This window comes from Bombina bombina, chromosome 1, assembly GCF_027579735.1.
Source record: "Bombina bombina isolate aBomBom1 chromosome 1, aBomBom1.pri, whole genome shotgun sequence".
NCBI lineage: Eukaryota > Metazoa > Chordata > Amphibia > Anura > Bombinatoridae > Bombina > Bombina bombina.
In genome coordinates, this window is record NC_069499.1 from 27,689,739 (window position 1) to 27,713,597 (window position 23,859).

Here is a 23,859-nt window from a genome sequence, read left to right on the forward strand (position 1 = left end):
ACTATCAATAAATAAATTAAATACAATTCCTACAAATAACTAAAATGAAATAAACTATCTAAAGTACAAAAAATAAAAAAGAACTAAGTTACAAAAAATAAAAGAATATTTACAAACATAAGAAAAATATTACAACAATTTTAAACTAATTACACCTACTCTAAGCCCCCTAATAAAATAACAAAGACCCCCAAAATAACAAAATGCCCTACCCTATTCTAAATTACTACATTTCAAAGCTCTTTTACCTTACCAGCCCTGAACAGGGCCCTTTGCGGGGCATGCCCCAAGAAATTCAGCTCTTTTGCCTGTAAAAAAAAACATACAATACCCCCCCCAACATTACAACCCACCACCCACATACCCCTAATCTAACCCAAACCCCCCTTAAATAAACCTAACACTAAGCCCCTGAAGATCTTCCTACCTTGTCTTCACCCTACCAGGTTCACCGATCCGTCCTGAAGAGCTCCTCCGATGTCCTGATCCAAGCCCAAGCGGGGGGCTGAAGAGGTCCATGATCCGGCTGAAGTCTTCATCCAAGCGGGAGCTGAAGAGGTCCATGATCCGGATGAAGTCTTCATCCAAGCGGGAGCTGAAGAGGTCCATGATTCGGATGAAGTCTTCTATCAACGGCATCTTCAATCTTCTTTCTTCCGGATCCATCTTGCAGACCTCCGACGCGGAACATCCTCTTCTCCCGACGCCTACTAGCCGAATGACGGTTCCTTTAAGGGACGTCATCCAAGATGGCGTCCCTCGAATTCCGATTGGCTGATAGGATTCTATCAGCCAATCGGAATTAAGGTATGAATATTCTGATTGGCTGATGGAATCAGCCAATCAGAATCAAGTTCAATCCGATTGGCTGATTCGATCAGCCAATCAGATTGAGCTTGCATTCTATTGGCTGTTCCGATCAGCCAATAGAATGCGAGCTCAATCTGAATTCGAAGGACACCATCTTGGATGACGTCCCTTAAAGGAACCGCCATTCGGCTAGTAGGCGTCGGGAGAAGAGGATGTTCCGCGTTGGAGGTCTGCAAGATGGATCCGGAAGAAGATTGAAGATGCTGTTGATAGAAGACTTCATCCGGATCATGGACCTCTTCAGCTCCCGCTTGGATGAAGACTTCATCCTGGTCATGGACCTCTTCAGCTCCCGCTTGGATGAAGACTTCAGCCGGATCATGGACCTCTTCAGCCCCCCCGCTTGGGCTTGGATCAGGACATCGGAGGAGCTCTTCAGGACGGATCGGTGAACCTGGTAGGGTGAAGACAAGGTAGGAAGATCTTCAGGGGCTTAGTGTTAGGTTTATTAAAGGGGGGTTTGGGTTAGATTAGGGGTATGTGGGTTGTGGGTTGTAATGTTGGGGGGGGGGGTATTGTATGTTTTTTTTTACAGGCAAAAGAGCTGAATTTCTTGGGGCATGCCCCGCAAAGGGCCCTGTTCAGGGCTGGTAAGGTAAAAGAGCTTTGAAATGTAGTAATTTTGAATAGGGTAGGGCATTTTGTTATTTTGGGGGTCTTTGTTATTTTATTAGGGGGCTTAGAGTAGGTATAATTAGTTTAAAATTGTTGTAATATTTTTCTTATGTTTGTAAATATTTTTTTATTTTTTGTAACTTAGTTCTTTTTTATTTTTGGTACTTTAGTTAGTTTATTTCATTGTAGTTATTTGTAGGTATTGTATTTAATTTATTTATTGATAGTGTAGTGTTAGGTTTAATTGTAGATAATTGTAGGTATTTTATTTAATTAATTTATTGATAGTGTAGTGGTAGGTTTAATTGTAGATAATTATAGGTATTTTATTTAATTAATTTATTGATAGTGTAGTGGTAGGTTTAATTGTAACTTAGGTTAGGATTTATTTTACAGGTAAATTTGTAATTATTTTAACTATTTTACCTATTAAATAGTTCTTAACTATTAAATAGCTATTGTACCTGGTTAAAATAATTACAAAGTTGCCTGTAAAATAAATATTAATCCTAAAATAGCTACAATGTAATTATTCGTTATATTGTAGCTATATTAGGGTTTATTTTACAGGTAAGTATTTAGCTTTAAATAGGAATAATTTATTTAATAAGAGTTAATTAATTTCGTTAGATTAAAATTATATTTAATTTAGGGGGGTGTTAGTTTTAGGGTTAGACTTAGCTTTAGGGGTTAATACATTTATTAGAATAGCGGTGAGCTCCGGTCGGCAGATTAGGGGTTAATAATTGAAGTTAGATGTTGGCGATGTTAGGGAGGGCAGATTAGGGGTTAATACTATTTATTATAGGGTTAGTGAGGCGGATTAGGGGTTAATAACTTTATAATAGTAGCGGTGCGGTCCGCTCGGCAGATTAGGGGTTAATAAGTGTAGGCAGGTGGAGGCGACGTTGTGGGGAGCAGATTAGGGGTTAATAAATATAATATAGGGGTCGGCGGTGTTAGGGGCAGCAGATTAGGGGTACATAGCTATAATGTAGGTGGCGGCGCTTTCCGGTCGGCAGATTAGGGGTTAATTATTGTAGGTAGCTGGCGCCGACGTTGTGGGAAGCAGATTAGGGGTTAATAAATATAATATAGGGGTCGGCGGTGTTAGGGGCAGCAGATTAGGGGTACGTAAGTATAACGTAGGTGGCGGTCGGCAGATTAGGGGTTAAAAATTTTTAATCGAGTGGCGGCGATGTGGGGGGGCCTCAGTTTAGGGGTACATAGGTAGTTTATGGGTGTTAGTGTACTTTAGAGTACAGTAGTTAAGAGCTTTATGAACCGGCGTTAGCCCAGAAAGCTCTTAACTACTGACTTTTTTCCTGCGGCTGGAGTTTTGTCGTTAGATGTCTAACGCTCACTTCAGACACGACTCTAAATACCGGAGTTAGAAAGATCCCATTGAAAAGATAGGATACGCAATTGACGTAAGGGGATCTGCGGTATGGAAAAGTCGCGGCTGAAAAGTGAGCGTTAGACCCTATTTTGAGTGACTCCAAATACCGGAGTTAGCCTAAAACCAGCGTTAGGAGCCTCTAACGCTGGTTTTCACGGCTAACGCCAAACTCCAAATCTAGGCCTTAGTATCCAAATCTCTGCAGACTGTCCACCTATCTCAGTGCTTTTTTATAAACTTGCTATTTGGCCAATTAGTGCTGACTCTTGCGACAGTGAATGTTGTATATGTAGCACAGTTAAACTAGCAGTGCTTTAATTAGCCTTTCACAGCCAGACAGTGAAATAAGAGGTGGCCTACAAGTTCTTAGAAATCAGCCTATGAGCCGGCCTAGTTTTAGCCTTTAACAGGGAATATCAAGCGAACAAAGCAAATTTGATGATAAAAGTAAATTTTTAAAGTTGTTTGAAATTACATGCCCTATCTAAATCATTAAAGTTCAATTTTATTGATCCTTTAAAGAGAAACATAAATTACCCTGTATTTTACAATACCCCCTGTGTAAAATGCTGATGACTATTGGTTTAACATTGCTCAAAAACAGGCTGTAAATATAATATCTGTGATGTTGATTTTAGAGACTATGACATACAACTAACGTCAGTGCTTAAAGGGACACTAAACCCAAATTTTTTCTGTCGTGATTCAGATAGAGCATGCAATTTTAAGCTACTTTCTAATTGACTCCTATTAACACATTTTCTTCATTCTCTTGGTATCTTTATTTGAAAAGCAAGAATATAAGTTTAAATGCCGGTCCATTTTTGGTGAACAACCTGGGTTGTTCTTGCTGATCGGTGGATTAATTTAACCGACCAATAAACAAGTGCGGCCCAGGTTCCTGAACCAAAAAATAGCTTAGATGCCTTCTTTTTAAATAAAGATAGCAAGAGAACGAAGAAAAATTGATAATAGGAGTAAGTTAGAAAGTTGCTTAAAATGTCATGCTCTACGAAAGAAAACATTTGGGTTCAGTGTCCCTTTAAGTCTTTCCATACCCAGGTACATGCTGCACAGTTAAAGGATGATAATAGTGTAGTGCATGCATTCTCACTGGTGATCTTATAATGGTTGAAAGTTTTTTTTCCAGAAAAATAGCTCTGGAGCCAAAGGGGGTAGTTATCAAGCCGTCTACTTTTCTGCCTTCGCCGGCCCAATAAGCCCGCCTAAGCTCGCCTACCTTCGCCGCCGCGGACCTTGAATATGTTCGCCTAAGTTACCAAATAAAGCTGTCAAAAAGCCGCGGGGCGATGAGCAGCGGACTGTGAGAGTTATCACTCATCCGATCTCGCTGCTCTTCGGCTTTTTTACAGCTTTATTGCTAGCCTGTCACTAAGCACCCACACTAAACTACACTGTTCTATCCCTATACCGGCGCCCCCGGAGCCCCCCGCAACTAAATAAAGTTACTAACCCCTAAACCGCCGCTCCTAGACCCTGCCGCAACTAAATAAAGTTATTAACCCCTAAACCGCCGCTCCCGGACACCGCTGCCACCTACATTATACCTAGTAACCCCTATCCTGTCCCCCACTACACCGTCGCCCTCTATAATAAAGTTATTAACCCCTATCCTGCTGATCCCGCACCTCGCCGCAACTAAATAAATAGTTTAACCCCTAAACCGCCGCTCCCTGAACCCGCCGCAACCTATATTAAACCTATTAACCCCTATCCTGTCCCCCCCTACACCGTCGTCACCTATAATAAATTTATTAACCCCTATCCTGCCCCCCACTACACCGCCACCACTGTAATAAAATTATTAACCCCTAAACCTAAGTCTAACCCTAACCCTAACGCCCCCCTAACTTAAATATTAATTAAATAAATCTAAATAATATTTCTATTATTAACTAAATTAATCCTATTTAAAACTAAATACTTACCTTTAAAATAAACCCTAATATAGCTACAATATAAATAATAATTATATTCTAGCTATTTTAGGATTTATTTTTATTTTACAGGCAACTTTCAATTTATTTTAACTAGGTACAATAGCTATTAAATAGTTATTAACTATTTAATAGCTTACCTAGCTAAAATAAACTGAAATTTACCTGTAAAATAAATCCTAACCTAAGTTATAATTACACCTAACACTACACTATACTTTAATAAATTATTCCTATTTAAAACTAAATACTTACCTGTAAAATAAACCCTAATATAGCTACAATATAATTAATAATTATATTGTAGCTATCTTAGGATTTATATTTATTTTACAGGTAACTTTGTATTTATTTTAGCTAGTTAGAATAGTTATTAAATAGTTATTAACTATTTAATAACTACCTAGCTAAAAGAAATACAAAATTACCTGTAAAATAAATCCTAACCTAAGTTACAATTAAACCTAATACTACACTATCATTAAATTAATTAAATAAACTACCTACAAATAACTACAATTAAATACAATTACATAAACTAACTAAAGTACAAAAAATAAAAAAAGCTAAGTTACAAAAAATAAAAAAATAAGTTACAAACATTTTAAAAATATTACAACAATTTTAAGCTACTTACACCTAATCTAAGCCCCCTAATAAAATAACAAACCCCCCCAAAATAAAAAAATGCCCTACCCTATTCTAAATTATATAAAGTTCAAAGCTCTTTTACCTTACCAGCCCTTAAAAGGGCCATTTGTGGGGGCATGCCCCAAAAAGTTCAGCCTCGCCACAAATACTGCGGAATTCCAGCATATTTGAGGTTGACGGCTTGATAACTACCCCCCAGTGTATCATTCTCTGATAGTGCTTGATTATTTCCTGAATGTTTAAAGCTAATGAACTCATTTGTCATTATAATTTCTGTATGCTGCATTTACACCCTAGTGATGCTCTTACTGGTGTGTAAAGGAATTCTCTGTTTTATAAAGCTTTTAGTAAATCACGCAAATGTTAGCAATTACTTTTTGTATGATTTATTTATTCTATTACTGTGTAATTGTTATATGTGTATCAAACTCACCATGTATCCTTTTACATTTTGGGTATTCTCAATGTTCCCAGTTATGTCTGCCATACCACCCTATGGGAATAAGACAATTCATTTATTGTTACTGCCACACTGATGGTACAGGTGCCTGTTGGATCTGTGGTTTCATACCACGTATCCATGAGTCTGGTACCTCTGTATTAATGTTCTTTTAGTTAAAATACTATTAAATTAGGCATTTCAACAATGTATACAATGTTTCACTATTGACAATGAAATATTACTATACATTATTTTTTATTTTGCTTCATTTTGTTTTGTAAAGTACATATTGTACGTGATCAGTTTTCTTCCAGCGATGACTGGGTTAATTATTTTAGCTAATGTATGTGGGAGGTTTTGTATATTGCTCCTTCTCCACATTCTCTATTTGTTTTTGTTTATTTACAGATGGATTATTAGTTTTGCATTCATTTCAATAGCAGTGAGCATTCAAGGTAGTTTAGGTGTTAATATAATTGTGCTTAAATACGTATATACTTATGTTTAGCTATTAGATAGAGATTACAAAGCAATATACTGTATGCCTGTGGCAACCCCAGCCTCTTAAAGGGACAGTACACTGAAAAATAGTTTTTATATTAATCTATTTTAGACTTGTTATACCAGCTGCAGAGTGTAAAATATATGAGAAATTGCATTTTCAGGTTTATTTGTGTATAGGAAGTTGCTGATTTTGTGCTTTTAAACCACAGCCTATCTTCAGGTAATATAATATCCCATTATGTTATCACTTTGTTTACACAGACTTACATCCTTATCTTTTATTTATGTGGAAAACCAATGCTCAATACTTAGAGAGAACAATGGAAAATTATAATTTTATTACTTACTTATTCTGCGTGATACTTAGTTTAGTGTTTTGGTTTTTTTATTTGACTTTTGGCCTGTCAGGATAAATTAGGTGTAAAGATACTGCAAGGCTTGCCAAGCTTTGTCATACTAATTGTTTTTCTTTCTCTCGTAGTAATCTGTCTCAAATTAATGCTACACAAGCTCTGTAACTTCGTCAGTCCAGCAAGCAGCAGACTGATGCCCTCCTGTGAGGCTCCAGCCTAGCTTGTGTCCCATTGCTATGACCACGACAACTCTGCACTGCAGTTTGAGATGGAGTTTACCCGACTAAATCATATTGCTGTTTGATGCTATTGTCACAGAGTCTAACAGCATCAGAGGAGGGACTGTTGAAAATAATAAGAAATATTTTTTCAGTGCTTTGTGAGGTCTGAATGGGTTAATTTTTATGCGGGCATTATTAGTCAGGAGAGGCCAGTCTTGTTTAATGGAGCAATGTTTAATATTAGCTAGTTCTGAGTGTATGTCAGTCTATTTTTTTTAATGTAATCTGTTTCTATCCTTGTATCAGTTCCTTGGTATCCTGATAGGCCAAATATATGTGTGTATATGAATGCATGTATACCATAAATTAAGTAAGCTTGTAGAATGATATGCTTTTTACACAACTCTCTTTGTAAACATAAGGAATGTCTCAGAAAAAGCAGACATTAGTTCATCCCTGACCTTTACCCTCTTTTGATATACGGTCAAACACAGTCAAACCAGCTAATTTGATGAATAGAACTTAGTGACTAGAATTTTGTCTAACTGTTATTTACTTAAGTTATAACCATATTTGGTAAAACCCTTGCATTTTGTTAGCTAGCCAATCGTAAACTGTATTAGCATAGATATAAAGTTCAGGAATGCCCTGTCAAATAAATGGGATCTGAAATTGAATATTACCAAGAGCAAAATTATGCATACAGGATCCAAAAACCCAAAGGCCAATTATAGTCTCAATGGTAAATTACTGACTGTAATTAAAGAAGAAAGGGATTTGGGAATTATTATTTCAGATGATTTAAAATTTGGTACACAATGCTGCAGTGCAGCCAGCAAGGCCAGTCAAATGCTTGGTTGCATTGGAAGAGGTTTTAGTAGCAGAAATAGCAAGGTTCTTATGCCACTTTACAGATCATTAGTTAGACCAAATATGGAATACTGTGTACAGTTCTGGAGACCATATCTTCAGACAGATATAAATAAACTAGAAGCTGTCCAAAGGAGGGCTACTAAAATGGTACATGGTCTAAAATATAAAACGTACAAAGAAAGACTCTATGATCTAAATATGTATAGTTTAGAGGATAGAAGGGAAAGAGGCGACATGATAGAAACCTTCAAATATATGAAGGGACTTAATAAAATAGAAGCTGAAAGTATTTTTTACAAAAAAATAAATGCCAAAACAAGGGGTCACAATCTAAAGTTAGAGGGTAGTAGATTCAGGAGAAATTTGAGGAAGCATTTTTTTACAGAAAGGGTGGTGGATTCATGGAATAAACTTCCATTTGAGGTGGTAAACACAAAGACTGTAAAGGAATTTAAAAATGCCTGGGACATGCATAAGGCTATCCTAAGGAAAAAGTAACATGTAATATGGGTAGACTTGATGGGCCTTTTTGGTTCTTATCTACCGTCAAATTCTATGTTTCTATGTTTCTACATTAGACAGTACAGTTACACTGTCTAATAAATACATTACACAGTACAGTTACACTGTCTAATAAATACATTACACAGTACAGTTACACTGTCTAATAAATACATTACACAGTACAGTTACACTGTCTAATAAATACATTACACAGTACAGTTACACTCTGTCTAATAAATACATTACACAGTACAGTTAGACTGTCTAATAAATACTTAACACAGTACAGTTACACTGTCTAATAAATACATTACACAGTACAGTTACACTGTCTAATAAATACATTACACAATACAGTTACACTCTGTCTAATAAATACATTACACAGTACAGTTACACTGTCTAATAAATACATTACACAATACAGTTACACTGTCTAATAAATACATTACACAGTACAGTTACACTGTCTAATAAATACATTACACAATACAGTTACACTGTCTAATAAATACATTACACAATACAGTTACACTGTCTAATAAATACATTACACGGTACAGTTACACTGTCTAATAAATACATTACACAGTACAGTTACACTGTCTAATAAATACATTACACAGTACAGTTACACAGTCTAATAAATACATTACACAATACAGTTACACTGTCTAATAAATACATTACACAGTACAGTTACACTGTCTAATAAATACATTACACAGTACAGTTACACAGTCTAATAAATACATTACACAATACAGTTACACTGTCTAATAAATACATTACACAGTACAGTTCCCATGTCTAATAAATACATTACACAGTACAGTTATACTGTCTAATAAATACATTACACAGTACAGTTCCCATGTCTAATAAATACATTACACAGTACAGTTCCCATGTCTAATAAATACATTACACAGTACAGTTACACTGTCTAATAAATACATTACACAGTACAGTTACACTGTCTAATAAATACATTACACAATACAGTTACACTGTCTAATAAATTCATTACACAGTACAGTTACACTGTCTAATAAATACATTACACAGTACAGTTACACAGTCTAATAAATACATTACACAGTACAGTTACACTGTCTAATAAATACATTACACTATACAGTTACACTGTCTAATAAATTCATTACACAGTACAGTTACACTGTCTAATAAATACATTACACAATACAGTTACACTGTCTAATAAATACATTACACAGTACAGTTACACTGTCTAATAAATACATTACACAGTACAGTTACACTCTGTCTAATAAATACATTACACAGTACAGTTCCCATGTCTAATAAATACATTACACAGTACAGTTACACTGTCTAATAAATACATTACACAGTACAGTTACACTGTCTAATAAATACATTACACAGTACAGTTATACTGTCTAATAAATACATTACACAGTACAGTTACACTGTCTAATAAATACATTACACAGTACAGTTATACTGTCTAATAAATACATTACACAATACAGTTACACTGTCTAATAAATACATTACACAGTACAGTTACACTGTCTAATAAATACATTACACAGTACAGTTACGCTGTCTAATAAATACATTACACAGTACAGTTACACTGTCTAATAAATACATTACACAGTACAGTTACACTGTCTAATAAATACATTACACAGTACAGTTATACTGTCTAATAAATACATTACACAGTACAGTTACACTGTCTAATAAATACATTACACAGTACAGTTACACTCTGTCTAATAAATACATTACACAGTACAGTTACACTGTCTAATAAATACATTACACAATACAGTTCCCATGTCTAATAAATACATTACACAGTACAGTTATACTGTCTAATAAATACATTACACAGTACAGTTACACTGTCTAATAAATACATTACACAGTACAGTTACACTGTCTAATAAATACATTACACAGTACAGTTATACTGTCTAATAAATACATTACACAGTACAGTTACACTCTGTCTAATAAATACATTACACAGTACAGTTACACTGTCTAATAAATACATTACACAGTACAGTTATACTGTCTAATAAATACATTACACAGTACAGTTACACTCTGTCTAATAAATACATCACACAGTACAGTTACACTGTCTAATAAATACATTACACAATACAGTTCCCATGTCTAATAAATACATTACACAGTACAGTTATACTGTCTAATAAATACATTACAAAGTACAGTTACACTGTCTAATAAATACATTACACAGTACAGTTACACTGTCTAATAAATACATTACACAGTACAGTTATACTGTCTAATAAATACATTACACAGTACAGTTACACTGTCTAATAAATACATTACACAGTACAGATATACTGTCTAATAAATACATTACACAGTACAGTTACACTCTGTCTAATAAATACATTACACAGTACAGTTACACTGTCTAATAAATACATTACACAATACAGTTACACTCTGTCTAATAAATACATTACACAGTACAGTTACACTGTCTAATAAATACATTACACAGTACAGTTACACTGTCTAATAAATACATTACACAGTACAGTTACACTCTGTCTAATAAATACATTACACAGTACAGTTACACTGTCTAATAAATACATTACACAATACAGTTACACTCTGTCTAATAAATACATTACACAGTACAGTTACACTCTGTCTAATAAATACATTAGACAGTACAGTTACACTGTCTAATAAATACATTACACAGTACAGTTACACTGTCTAATAAATACATTACACAGTACAGTTACAGTCTGTCTAATAAATACATTACACAGTACAGTTACACTGTCTAATAAATACATTACACAGTACAGTTACAGTCTGTCTAATAAATACATTACACAGTACAGTTACACTCTGTCTAATAAATACATTACACAGTACAGTTACACTGTCTAATAAATACATTACACAGTACAGTTACACTGTCTAATAAATACATTACACAGTACAGTTACAGTCTGTCTAATAAATACATTACACAGTACAGTTACACTGTTTAATAAATACATTACACAGTACAGTTACACTCTGTCTAATAAATACATTACACAGTACAGTTACAGTCTGTCTAATAAATACATTATACAGTACAGTTACACTGTCTAATAAATACATTACACAGTACAGTTACACTCTGTCTAATAAATACATTACACAGTACAGTTACACTGTCTAATAAATACATTACACAGTACAGTTACACTGTCTAATAAATACATTAGACAGTACAGTTACACTGTCTAATAAATACATTACACAGTACAGTTACACTGTCTAATAAATACATTACACAGTACAGTTATACTGTCTAATAAATACATTACACAGTACAGTTACACTGTCTAATAAATACATTACACAATACAGTTACACTGTCTAATAAATACATTACACAGTACAGTTACACTGTCTAATAAATACATTACACAGTACAGTTACACTGTCTAATAAATACATTACACAGTACAGTTACACTCTGTCTAATAAATACATTACACAGTACAGTTACACTGTCTAATAAATACATTACACAGTACAGTTACACTGTCTAATAAATACATTACACAGTACAGTTACACTGTCTAATATATACATTACACAGTACAGTTACACTGTCTAATAAATACATTACACAGTACAGTTACACTGTCTAATAAATACATTACACAGTACAGTTACACTGTCTAATATATACATTACACAGTACAGTTATACTGTCTAATAAATACATTACACAGTACAGTTACACTGTCTAATAAATACATTACACAATACAGTTACACTCTGTCTAATAAATACATTACACAGTACAGTTACACTGTCTAATAAATACATTACACAGTACAGTTACACTGTCTAATAAATACATTACACAGTACAGTTACACTCTGTCTAATAAATACATTAAACAGTACAGTTACACTGTCTAATAAATACATTACACAATACAGTTACACTCTGTCTAATAAATACATTACACAGTACAGTTACACTCTGTCTAATAAATACATTAGACAGTACAGTTACACTGTCTAATAAATACATTACACAGTACAGTTACACTATCTAATAAATACATTACACAGTACAGTTACACTGTCTAATAAATACATTACACAGTACAGTTACACTGTCTAATAAATACATTACACAGTACAGTTACAGTCTGTCTAATAAATACATTACTCAGTACAGTTACATTGTCTAATAAATACATTACACAGTACAGTTTACAGTCTGTCTAATAAATACATTACACAGTACAGTTACACTCTGTCTAATAAATACATTACACAGTACAGTTACAGTCTGTCTAATAAATACATTACACAGTACAGTTACACTGTCTAATAAATACATTACACAGTACAGTTACACTCTGTCTAATAAATACATTACACAGTACAGTTACACTGTCTAATAAATACATTACACAGTACAGTTACACTGTCTAATAAATACATTAGACAGTACAGTTACACTGTCTAATAAATACATTACACAGTACAGTTACACTGTCTAATAAATACATTACACAGTACAGTTATACTGTCTAATAAATACATTACACAGTACAGTTACACTGTCTAATAAATACATTACACAATACAGTTACACTGTCTAATAAATACAGTACACAGTACAGTTACACTGTCTAATAAATACATTACACAGTACAGTTACACTCTGTCTAATAAATACATTACACAGTACAGTTATACTGTCTAATAAATACATTACACAGTACAGTTACACTGTCTAATAAATACATTACACAGTACAGTTACACTGTCTAATAAATACATTACACAGTACAGTTACACTCTGTCTAATAAATACATTACACAGTACAGTTACACTGTCTAATAAATACATTACACAATACAGTTCCCATGTCTAATAAATACATTACACAGTACAGTTATACTGTCTAATAAATACATTACACAGTACAGTTACACTGTCTAATAAATACATTACACAGTACAGTTACACTGTCTAATAAATACATTACACAGTACAGTTATACTGTCTAATAAATACATTACACAGTACAGTTACACTCTGTCTAATAAATACATTACACAGTACAGTTACACTGTCTAATAAATACATTACACAGTACAGTTATACTGTCTAATAAATACATTACACAGTACAGTTACACTCTGTCTAATAAATACATCACACAGTACAGTTACACTGTCTAATAAATACATTACACAATACAGTTCCCATGTCTAATAAATACATTACACAGTACAGTTATACTGTCTAATAAATACATTACAAAGTACAGTTACACTGTCTAATAAATACATTACACAGTACAGTTACACTGTCTAATAAATACATTACACAGTACAGTTATACTGTCTAATAAATACATTACACAGTACAGTTACACTGTCTAATAAATACATTACACAGTACAGTTATACTGTCTAATAAATACATTACACAGTACAGTTACACTCTGTCTAATAAATACATTACACAGTACAGTTACACTGTCTAATAAATACATTACACAATACAGTTACACTCTGTCTAATAAATACATTACACAGTACAGTTACACTGTCTAATAAATACATTACACAGTACAGTTACACTGTCTAATAAATACATTACACAGTACAGTTACACTGTCTAATAAATACATTACACAATACAGTTACACTCTGTCTAATAAATACATTACACAGTACAGTTACACTCTGTCTAATAAATACATTAGACAGTACAGTTACACTGTCTAATAAATACATTACACAGTACAGTTACACTGTCTAATAAATACATTACACAGTACAGTTACAGTCTGTCTAATAAATACATTACACAGTACAGTTACACTGTCTAATAAATACATTACACAGTACAGTTACAGTCTGTCTAATAAATACATTACACAGTACAGTTACACTGTCTAATAAATACATTACACAGTACAGTTACAGTCTGTCTAATAAATACATTACACAGTACAGTTACACTCTGTCTAATAAATACATTACACAGTACAGTTACAGTCTGTCTAATAAATACATTATACAGTACAGTTACACTGTCTAATAAATACATTACACAGTACAGTTACACTCTGTCTAATAAATACATTACACAGTACAGTTACACTGTCTAATAAATACATTACACAGTACAGTTACACTGTCTAATAAATACATTAGACAGTACAGTTACACTGTCTAATAAATACATTACACAGTACAGTTACACTGTCTAATAAATACATTACACAGTACAGTTATACTGTCTAATAAATACATTACACAGTACAGTTACACTGTCTAATAAATACATTACACAATACAGTTACACTGTCTAATAAATACATTACACAGTACAGTTACACTGTCTAATAAATACATTACACAGTACAGTTACACTGTCTAATAAATACATTACACAGTACAGTTACACTCTGTCTAATAAATACATTACACAGTACAGTTACACTGTCTAATAAATACATTACACAGTACAGTTACACTGTCTAATAAATACATTACACAGTACAGTTACACTGTCTAATAAATACATTACACAGTACAGTTACACTGTCTAATATATACATTACACAGTACAGTTACACTGTCTAATAAATACATTACACAGTACAGTTACACTGTCTAATAAATACATTACACAGTACAGTTACACTGTCTAATATATACATTACACAGTACAGTTATACTGTCTAATAAATACATTACACAGTACAGTTACACTCTGTCTAATAAATACATTACACAGTACAGTTACACTGTCTAATAAATACATTACACAATACAGTTACACTCTGTCTAATAAATACATTACACAGTACAGTTACACTGTCTAATAAATACATTACACAGTACAGTTACACTGTCTAATAAATACATTACACAGTACAGTTACACTCTGTCTAATAAATACATTAAACAGTACAGTTACACTGTCTAATAAATACATTACACAATACAGTTACACTCTGTCTAATAAATACATTACACAGTACAGTTACACTCTGTCTAATAAATACATTAGACAGTACAGTTACACTGTCTAATAAATACATTACACAGTACAGTTACACTATCTAATAAATACATTACACAGTACAGTTATACTGTCTAATAAATACATTACACAGTACAGTTACACTCTGTCTAATAAATACATTACACAGTACAGTTACACTGTCTAATAAATACATTACACAGTACAGTTATACTGTCTAATAAATACATTACACAGTACAGTTACACTCTGTCTAATAAATACATCACACAGTACAGTTACACTGTCTAATAAATACATTACACAATACAGTTACACTCTGTCTAATAAATACATTACACAGTACAGTTACACTCTGTCTAATAAATACATTAGACAGTACAGTTACACTGTCTAATAAATACATTACACAGTACAGTTACACTGTCTAATAAATACATTACACAGTACAGTTACAGTCTGTCTAATAAATACATTACACAGTACAGTTACACTGTCTAATAAATACATTACACAGTACAGTTACACTGTCTAATAAATACATTACACAGTACAGTTACACTCTGTCTAATAAATACATTAAACAGTACAGTTACACTGTCTAATAAATACATTACACAATACAGTTACACTCTGTCTAATAAATACATTACACAGTACAGTTACACTCTGTCTAATAAATACATTAGACAGTACAGTTACACTGTCTAATAAATACATTACACAGTACAGTTACACTATCTAATAAATACATTACACAGTACAGTTACACTGTCTAATAAATACATTACACAGTACAGTTACAGTCTGTCTAATAAATACATTACACAGTACAGTTACACTGTCTAATAAATACATTACACAGTACAGTTTACAGTCTGTCTAATAAATACATTACACAGTACAGTTACACTCTGTCTAATAAATACATTACACAGTACAGTTACACTCTGTCTAATAAATACATTACACAGTACAGTTACAGTCTGTCTAATAAATACATTACACAGTACAGTTACACTGTCTAATAAATACATTACACAGTACAGTTACACTCTGTCTAATAAATACATTACACAGTACAGTTACACTGTCTAATAAATACATTACACAGTACAGTTACACTGTCTAATAAATACATTAGACAGTACAGTTACACTGTCTAATAAATACATTACACAGTACAGTTACACTGTCTAATAAGTACATTACACAGTACAGTTATACTGTCTAATAAATACATTACACAGTACAGTTACACTGTCTAATAAATACATTACACAATACAGTTACACTGTCTAATAAATACAGTACACAGTACAGTTACACTGTCTAATAAATACATTACACAGTACAGTTACACTCTGTCTAATAAATACATTACACAGTACAGTTATACTGTCTAATAAATACATTACACAGTACAGTTACACTGTCTAATAAATACATTACACAGTACAGTTACACTGTCTAATAAATACATTACACAGTACAGTTACACTGTCTAATAAATACATTACACAGTACAGTTACACTGTCTAATAAATACATTACACAGTACAGTTACACTGTCTAATAAATACATTACACAGTACAGTTACACTGTCTAATATATACATTACACAGTACAGTTACACTGTCTAATAAATACATTACACAGTACAGTTATACTCATATTAAAGGGACACTGAACCCAAATTGTTCCTTTCATGATTCAGATAGAGCAGCAATTTAAAGCAACTTTCTAATTTACTCCTATTATCAATTTTTCTTCATTCTCTTGGTATCTTTATATGAAAAGCAAGAATGTATGTTTAGAAGCCGGCCCATTTTTGGTTCACAACCTGGGTTGTTATTGCTGATTGGTGGATAAATTTACTCACCAATAAACAAGTGCTGTGCATTGGTCTAAATCAAAAAATGCCTAGCTCCTTAGCACAGATGCCTTCTTTTTCAAATAAAGATAGCAAGAGAATGAAGAAAACGTGATAATAGGGCTTCTTTCTAGAGGGCTGTTCTTTTGTTAGGCTAGCAAATGAGGGGAGGGGAGGAAGCAGACCTCCACCAGTCACATAAGACAGAGGGACAATACTTCAGCTCCTGAGTCTTCAAAGCAAAGCCATCTGACCCAGAGAAGAGAATTGGTCACAGAGCTCTATAGTGACTGTGGATACAGGCCCTTCACGCCGCAATAAAAAAGGAAGTAGACTCACCTTGAGATTATGAAGTGGATCCCGGTTTGTTCGAGGAGTGGGGAGATTCGCTGCAGAGTCTGGTGGAGGTGGATGTAGTGGCTCCAAAGAATCAACTTCAGCTCAAGCTGCCAGTCACTAGACTGTGAATGTGAGGTGGAAGACTTTGAGCCCTGGCTATAGTGATCAGAGAGTGGTCATATAAAGGTTTATTCCCTGTAATTCTGCTCTAGTTTTAAACATTCCATACAGTCCATTAGATAACCCAAAAATTTGTGTGGGTCATAGCTACTATATACATATGTGAGATCAATACCCTAAGTGTTATCATTAGTTGTATTTTGGTAAAATGATTTTGCCTGTTTTTTAATATAATGTCTTCATATATAGAATGTCCTGTATCGTGTATCATAGAATTGCTTCAATCGTAGGCACAATACAGCCGTATAATCATTTTATAGCTGTTGGATACCATAGTCTTTAAAAGGCCATTTCTGATAGTTTTATATAGATTTCCAAAGGCTAAAAAGTGGTCTTATAGTTTATCCAACTTTACTGAGTAACAATTCTTATACTTGTTACCTACACATAGTGAGTTTTATAGACGTATCATTTTTGTACTTGTTCCTAAAATCATTTTATTGATGTTGGATACCATAGTTCTTTAACAAATGGCTTCTCTGCTAGTTTGATATCGTTTTTCAAAGGCCCAAAAGCAGTCTTATAGTTTATCCAACCTTACTGAGTATCAATTCCTTTACTTGCTGCCTACACAGTGAGTTTTATAGACTTCTATTTTTTACACTTGTTACATACTATACATATAGGGAGTGTGCAGGCCCAAAAGTGTCCGAGAAAAACCCTCAGCTTAGAGAGCTGAGATAATTGAGGCCCAAGAGGGGCTTATGCTGTTCGTGAGGGCAAAAAAAAAAGAGGGTGGTTCATGGGTTTGCTCCCCAAATATTTGAGAATTGATTCATTCTTATGCTTTAAGATGTGCACATTTTTTACTCCCATAAACTAACGAAGAACTGGAGTCGGCAGTTGGTATCACAAAGGCAGCGCATGGATTTAAGCTCGCAGAATGGATGTATTTTACTACATTTTCAGCTCGCCACACATAGGCAGGCACAGCAACCCTTGCGCACAGTAAAAAAGCAGCGTGACTCTCTGGAAGCCTTAACAAACACTTCACACAAGTGCAATATCAACAACTAAACCACCATCCCCCCACATTGCTAAGCACCTAAATAAACTATTAACGCCTAAACCGCCATCCCCCCACTTCACAATCACTGATAAAATGTATTAACCACTAAACCGCCATCCCCCCACATCGCAATCACTAATAAAATGTATTAACCCTTAAAACGCCATCCCCCCACAACGCAAAATACCTAAATAAACTATCAACCAATAAACCGCCATCGCCCCACAACATAAAGTTAAACTAAACTAATTAAACTAATAACGAAAGCCCTAACACCCCCTAACTTAACAACAATTAAAATACACTTAAATAAAATTTAAAAAATACTATCTTAAAAAAGAAAAGAAAATTACAAAAAATAAAAAACCTAAATTACAAAAAAATCTAACATTACAGAAAATAAAAAAAATCCTAACATTACAAAAAAAATAAACACTAAAATTACAAAAAATAAAAAAGCTAACATTACAAAAATAACAAACGAAATTACCCAAAACAAAAAAAAAATCCTAATCTAATACCCCCCCAAAAAGCACCACAAAAATAAAAAAACTAATATAAAAGTAAACTACCAATAGCCATTAAAAGGGCATTTTGCAGGGCATTGCCCCAAAGCTAAAAATTATTTTACATTAAAAAAAAACAATTACCCCCGAACATTACAACCCCCCACCCCCCCAAAATAAAAAACAAACTAATAAAACCCTAATCTACCCATACCCCCGAAAAGGACATTTGGATGGGCATTGCCTTTAAAAAAAGGCTTTCAGCTCTTTTGCTGCCAAAAAAATAAATAAAACAATTACTAATCTTAAAAAAAAAAAAAAACCCTAACACTAAGCCCCAAATTGGTACTCACCAATGATGAAGGGCAGCGTTCCATCCTCATCCCGGCAGCAATACATCTTCATCCATCGGCGGAGCATCTTCTACAATCTTCATTCAGGCCGTGGTCCATCTTCTAGCTTCATCTCATTGGCGGCAGCGACGTTGATGGTCCACTTCAACCGCGAGATGAGGAGTTCCTCTTCAAGCGGTTTCTAGCTGCACACTGAAGATTGAATGCAAGGTACCCCTTTTATATAAGGGTACCCTTTTATTCATATTCGCTGATTTGATTCTTCAAATTCAAATCAGCCAATAGGATGAAAGCAGCTTTCTCTGGTTAATTTTCTAAAAGTGCCACAAATTCCCTCAAAATAGAGGGCATTATAGTTTTTTTTTATAAAAAATTAGCATTTCTTTTCTTAAAAAAAAAAAAAAAAAACATATATATTTCAAAATGCTGCAATCGCTGCGCTACTTAACCCCTTCACTGTGTTTAGGTTCTGCAGTCTCTGATGGCATCAGAACAAGGCTCCCATTGGCGCCTAAGGAAGCGTGCTCTCGTGAGAGTAATGCTTCCTAGCAATCCGAACGCAAGCTTGCGTTTTCATTGCACTTAACTAGAAATAGCAGCGCACATAAGCGTGCGCTGGTTATAAAAAGTGGAGCACTAATTTCACTTGTGCACAAGCAATATTTAGCGCTCCACTTGTAATCTAGCCCATATTTTGTACACAAATGTCTTATAAATGTATCAAACAATCATGTGAAACAACTTTATTAACTCATAAAGGATAACACATGACAATACACACTAACATATGTTTTATGTATCAGATCCAATATGTACTGGTTGCACCATATCATCTATTAGTGTTTCTTTAATATACACACAGATATAGTTACTTCCAGAAAGAGCAGACTCTTTATTCCAGAAGGAAGTTCGCTTCTGGAATTAAATAGTAAAATAATCCATATCAATATCAAATATATATATATATAATAAAAAAAAAGAGTAGATGGCAGATGACGGTTTAAAAGGTTACTTCTTTATTCAGCAACATGATTAAAAGTCATCCATGGATCACACAATCATTAGTTTACAGTATATCCACTAACATGTTTCAGCCCTAGGGCCGTAATTACTCTTTGCTTGCTATATATATACTGTATATATATATATATATATATATATATATATATATATAGATATATAGATATATAGATGATAGATAGATAGATAGATAGATAGATAGATAGATAGATATGTGATAGATTTATATATATATATATATATATATATATATATATATATATATATATATATATATATATATATATATATATATATATTGTTTAGCTGCTCAAATTGCTGTTTTTTTAGCTGTTATATATTCTCCAGATTCAATAGCTTCATTGTTGCATTTATGCATCTTATTATTGGTACTTTTAATTGTGCATTCCTGAAGGTATTTGCATCTGGATTGTTGTGATTTAAATTACAAATAAAACAATTATATGGCTAGCAAGGAGCAAAAACAACTTTTTATAACACAGTTTCAAGTCTATATTCTAAAAACCTAGTCTGATAAACAAGCTGCATGTTCCCCACAGAGACACAGATGTGCTCTGCATGTACCCAGCAGTGGTGGTGGGGGGCTCAGACAGTGAGAGTACCCTTTAGCAAAATGATTTAAATGTTATTGTTTATTGGTTTATTGTTGTTTTATGTTATTGTGATACCACAGAAGATGCCTGATGCATAGGGCTTTAGTTTAAAGAGATGAAACAAGTTCTTCCCAGGAGATCCTAGAGGAGAGCTGCCTTCTGGGATATAAAGCAAGAGTATTTAACTGTTTCAGTGCCACAATACAGATAATATGCCGCTGATTCTCAGTTTTAGTTGATGGTAGTTGCTGAGGTTGAAGCAGTAAGTAATGAGTTACAGAATAATATGATTATGTATTTAAACAAGGACATGTTTTCACTTGCAGAGCTGGTGAACAAACTTTAAATTATCTTATTACCTGAAACGAAAATATAACATTATATGTAAATGGAAACAAATTTGGAATAAATAAGTTTTGGCAAAAGAGACACACAAACTTATGGTTATCTTTTAAAATAAAAAGGGACATTAGAAATTTGTATTTTTTTAATGTAATATATCTCATAAGTAAAAGCTTAATTGCTGATACATCATGGACTCATAAGCAAAATGCAGCCAGTAACACTAAGCATATAGTGATGGTGCCAGTGAATGCGTTATGAGTGCCACCTTGGGCAATGGTGCCATAGGTTTTCCACTCCAGACCTAAAACACTTTTTGTATTAGAATCCTTGTTCCTACGAACTAGGTGAATTGCTGCTGACATGCAGATTTACCCTGCAGCCCATTCTGGAATCCTATGGGTTAATTATTTTGAGAGAAAAGCTTCGCAATCAGTCAGGACACTTTAATGATCCCTCTTCATGCCACTGCGCGTAAAACTCCCCTTATTGTCCTGGAAACTCATAATCTTTCCCTCTTGTGTAGCCATTAACCCCTTGTCTGCCAGAGAGGGTTATAGCTACATTACAAGAGAAATAGGTAGATTGTACGCTCTTCGGGAAAACATCCAAGCAAATGGGTCATTTTAGGTTGGTAAATGATGTTAAATTATATTATACACTTTCTATATTTTAATTCCTTTACATTAGGAGGAAGTTATAACAGTTTTCATAATGAGTAGAATTTGTCATTACCTCCAGGTTTGCTGATGTTGCCAATTAAGTTTATGGTCCCACAGCATAAGGATTGGAAAAGTCTGTCCCGCAGAGCTTGCAATCCAATGTTCCATTGTAATGTAGCAGAGGACTGAGCTGAGCAAGAGCTTCCGCTGCTTCTTTATACCAGTGCCAGGGAGGGCATCAGTAGGAGGTGCTGGGTGTGCCTAGGGGAGGGCAGGGGGAGTGGTGAGCACACGGGGACAAGGGATGGGAACAGTCTGGTACCCAGGCAGGTGCAGGAGACACACGCAGGAGCGCAAGGAGTGGATACCCGGCGGGGGAGGTCGGTGCGGGTATGCTGCTGGCTAACGGCCACGTGACGCAGCCCCAGTGCCCGGAGAGGAGCCCGCAGCCCGCAGCGTTACCATGAGCAGCTGCCGCCCCATCCCACGCACCCGCAAACCGCCAGCCGCAGCCGCCGCCCGCAGCCCCGAACACCGAGCGCAGGATGCCGGGGGGAAAGCGAGGGCTGGTGGCGCCGCAGAACACCTTCCTGGAGAACATAGTGCGGAGATCCAGCGGTAAGTGACCGAGACTAGGAGTTTGTGTGAAACCTCTGCCCACCCTAGTGTCCCGCACCCTGCGCTGCACCACCCTGTCCCCTGCCACACTCATCCTGTCCTGGTGCCAACCTTAATCCCTCTCCTCTGGCACTGGTACCTGCCCTGATGCCGCTACTCTGGCACTGGTACTTGTCCTGGTCCCTCTACTCTGGTACCTGCCCTGATCCCTCTCTTCTGGCGCTGGCACCTGCCCTGATCCCTCTCCTCTGGTACTGGCACCTGCCCTGATCCCTCTCCTCTGGCTCTGGTACCTGTCCTGGTCCCTCTACTCTGGTACCTGCCCTGATCCCTCTCATCTGGCACTGGTACCTGCCCTGATGCCGCTACTCTGGCACTGGTACTTGTCCTGGTCCCTCTACTCTGGTACCTGCCCTGATCCCTCTCCTCTGGCGCTGGCACCTGCCCTGATCCCTCTCCTCTGGTACTGGCACCTGCCCTGATCCCTCTCCTCTGGCTCTGGTACCTGTCCTGGTCCCTCTACTCTGGTACCTGCCCTGATCCCTCTCCTCTGGCACTGGTACCTGCCCTGATTTCTCTACTCTGGCATCTGCCCTGATCCCTCTCTTCTGGCACTGGCACCTGCCCTGATCCATATCCTCTGGCTCTGGTGGTAAATGCCCTGATCCCTGTCCTCTGGCACTGGTGGTACCTGCACTGATCCCTCTTCTCTGGTACCTGCCCTGATCCCTCTTCTCTGGCACCTGCCCTGATCCCTCTCCTCTGGCACCTGCCTTGATTTTTCTACTCTGGCACCTGCCCTTATCCCTCTCCTCTGGCACTGGTACCTGCCCTGATCCCTTTCCTCTGGCACTGGTGGTACCTGCCCTGAT

The 23,859-nt window shown here is 35.1% G+C and overlaps 1 protein-coding gene and 1 long non-coding RNA gene across 2 annotated transcripts in view; one reads left to right on the top strand and one right to left on the bottom strand.

Annotated features, from left to right (window-relative positions):
* Window positions 1-23,859, bottom strand: part of LOC128644752 (uncharacterized) — a 187,115-nt gene that overhangs the window by 56,723 nt on the left and 106,533 nt on the right. The gene's annotated exons all lie outside the window — the stretch shown is intronic.
* Window positions 22,915-23,859, top strand: part of KCNH5 (potassium voltage-gated channel subfamily H member 5) — a 1,175,650-nt gene continuing 1,174,705 nt past the window's right edge. Inside the window, exon 1 of the mRNA XM_053697286.1 lies at window positions 22,915-22,987. Within this exon, the coding sequence (XP_053553261.1) occupies window positions 22,915-22,987 (73 nt within the window). The remainder of the gene's footprint in view (window positions 22,988-23,859) is intronic.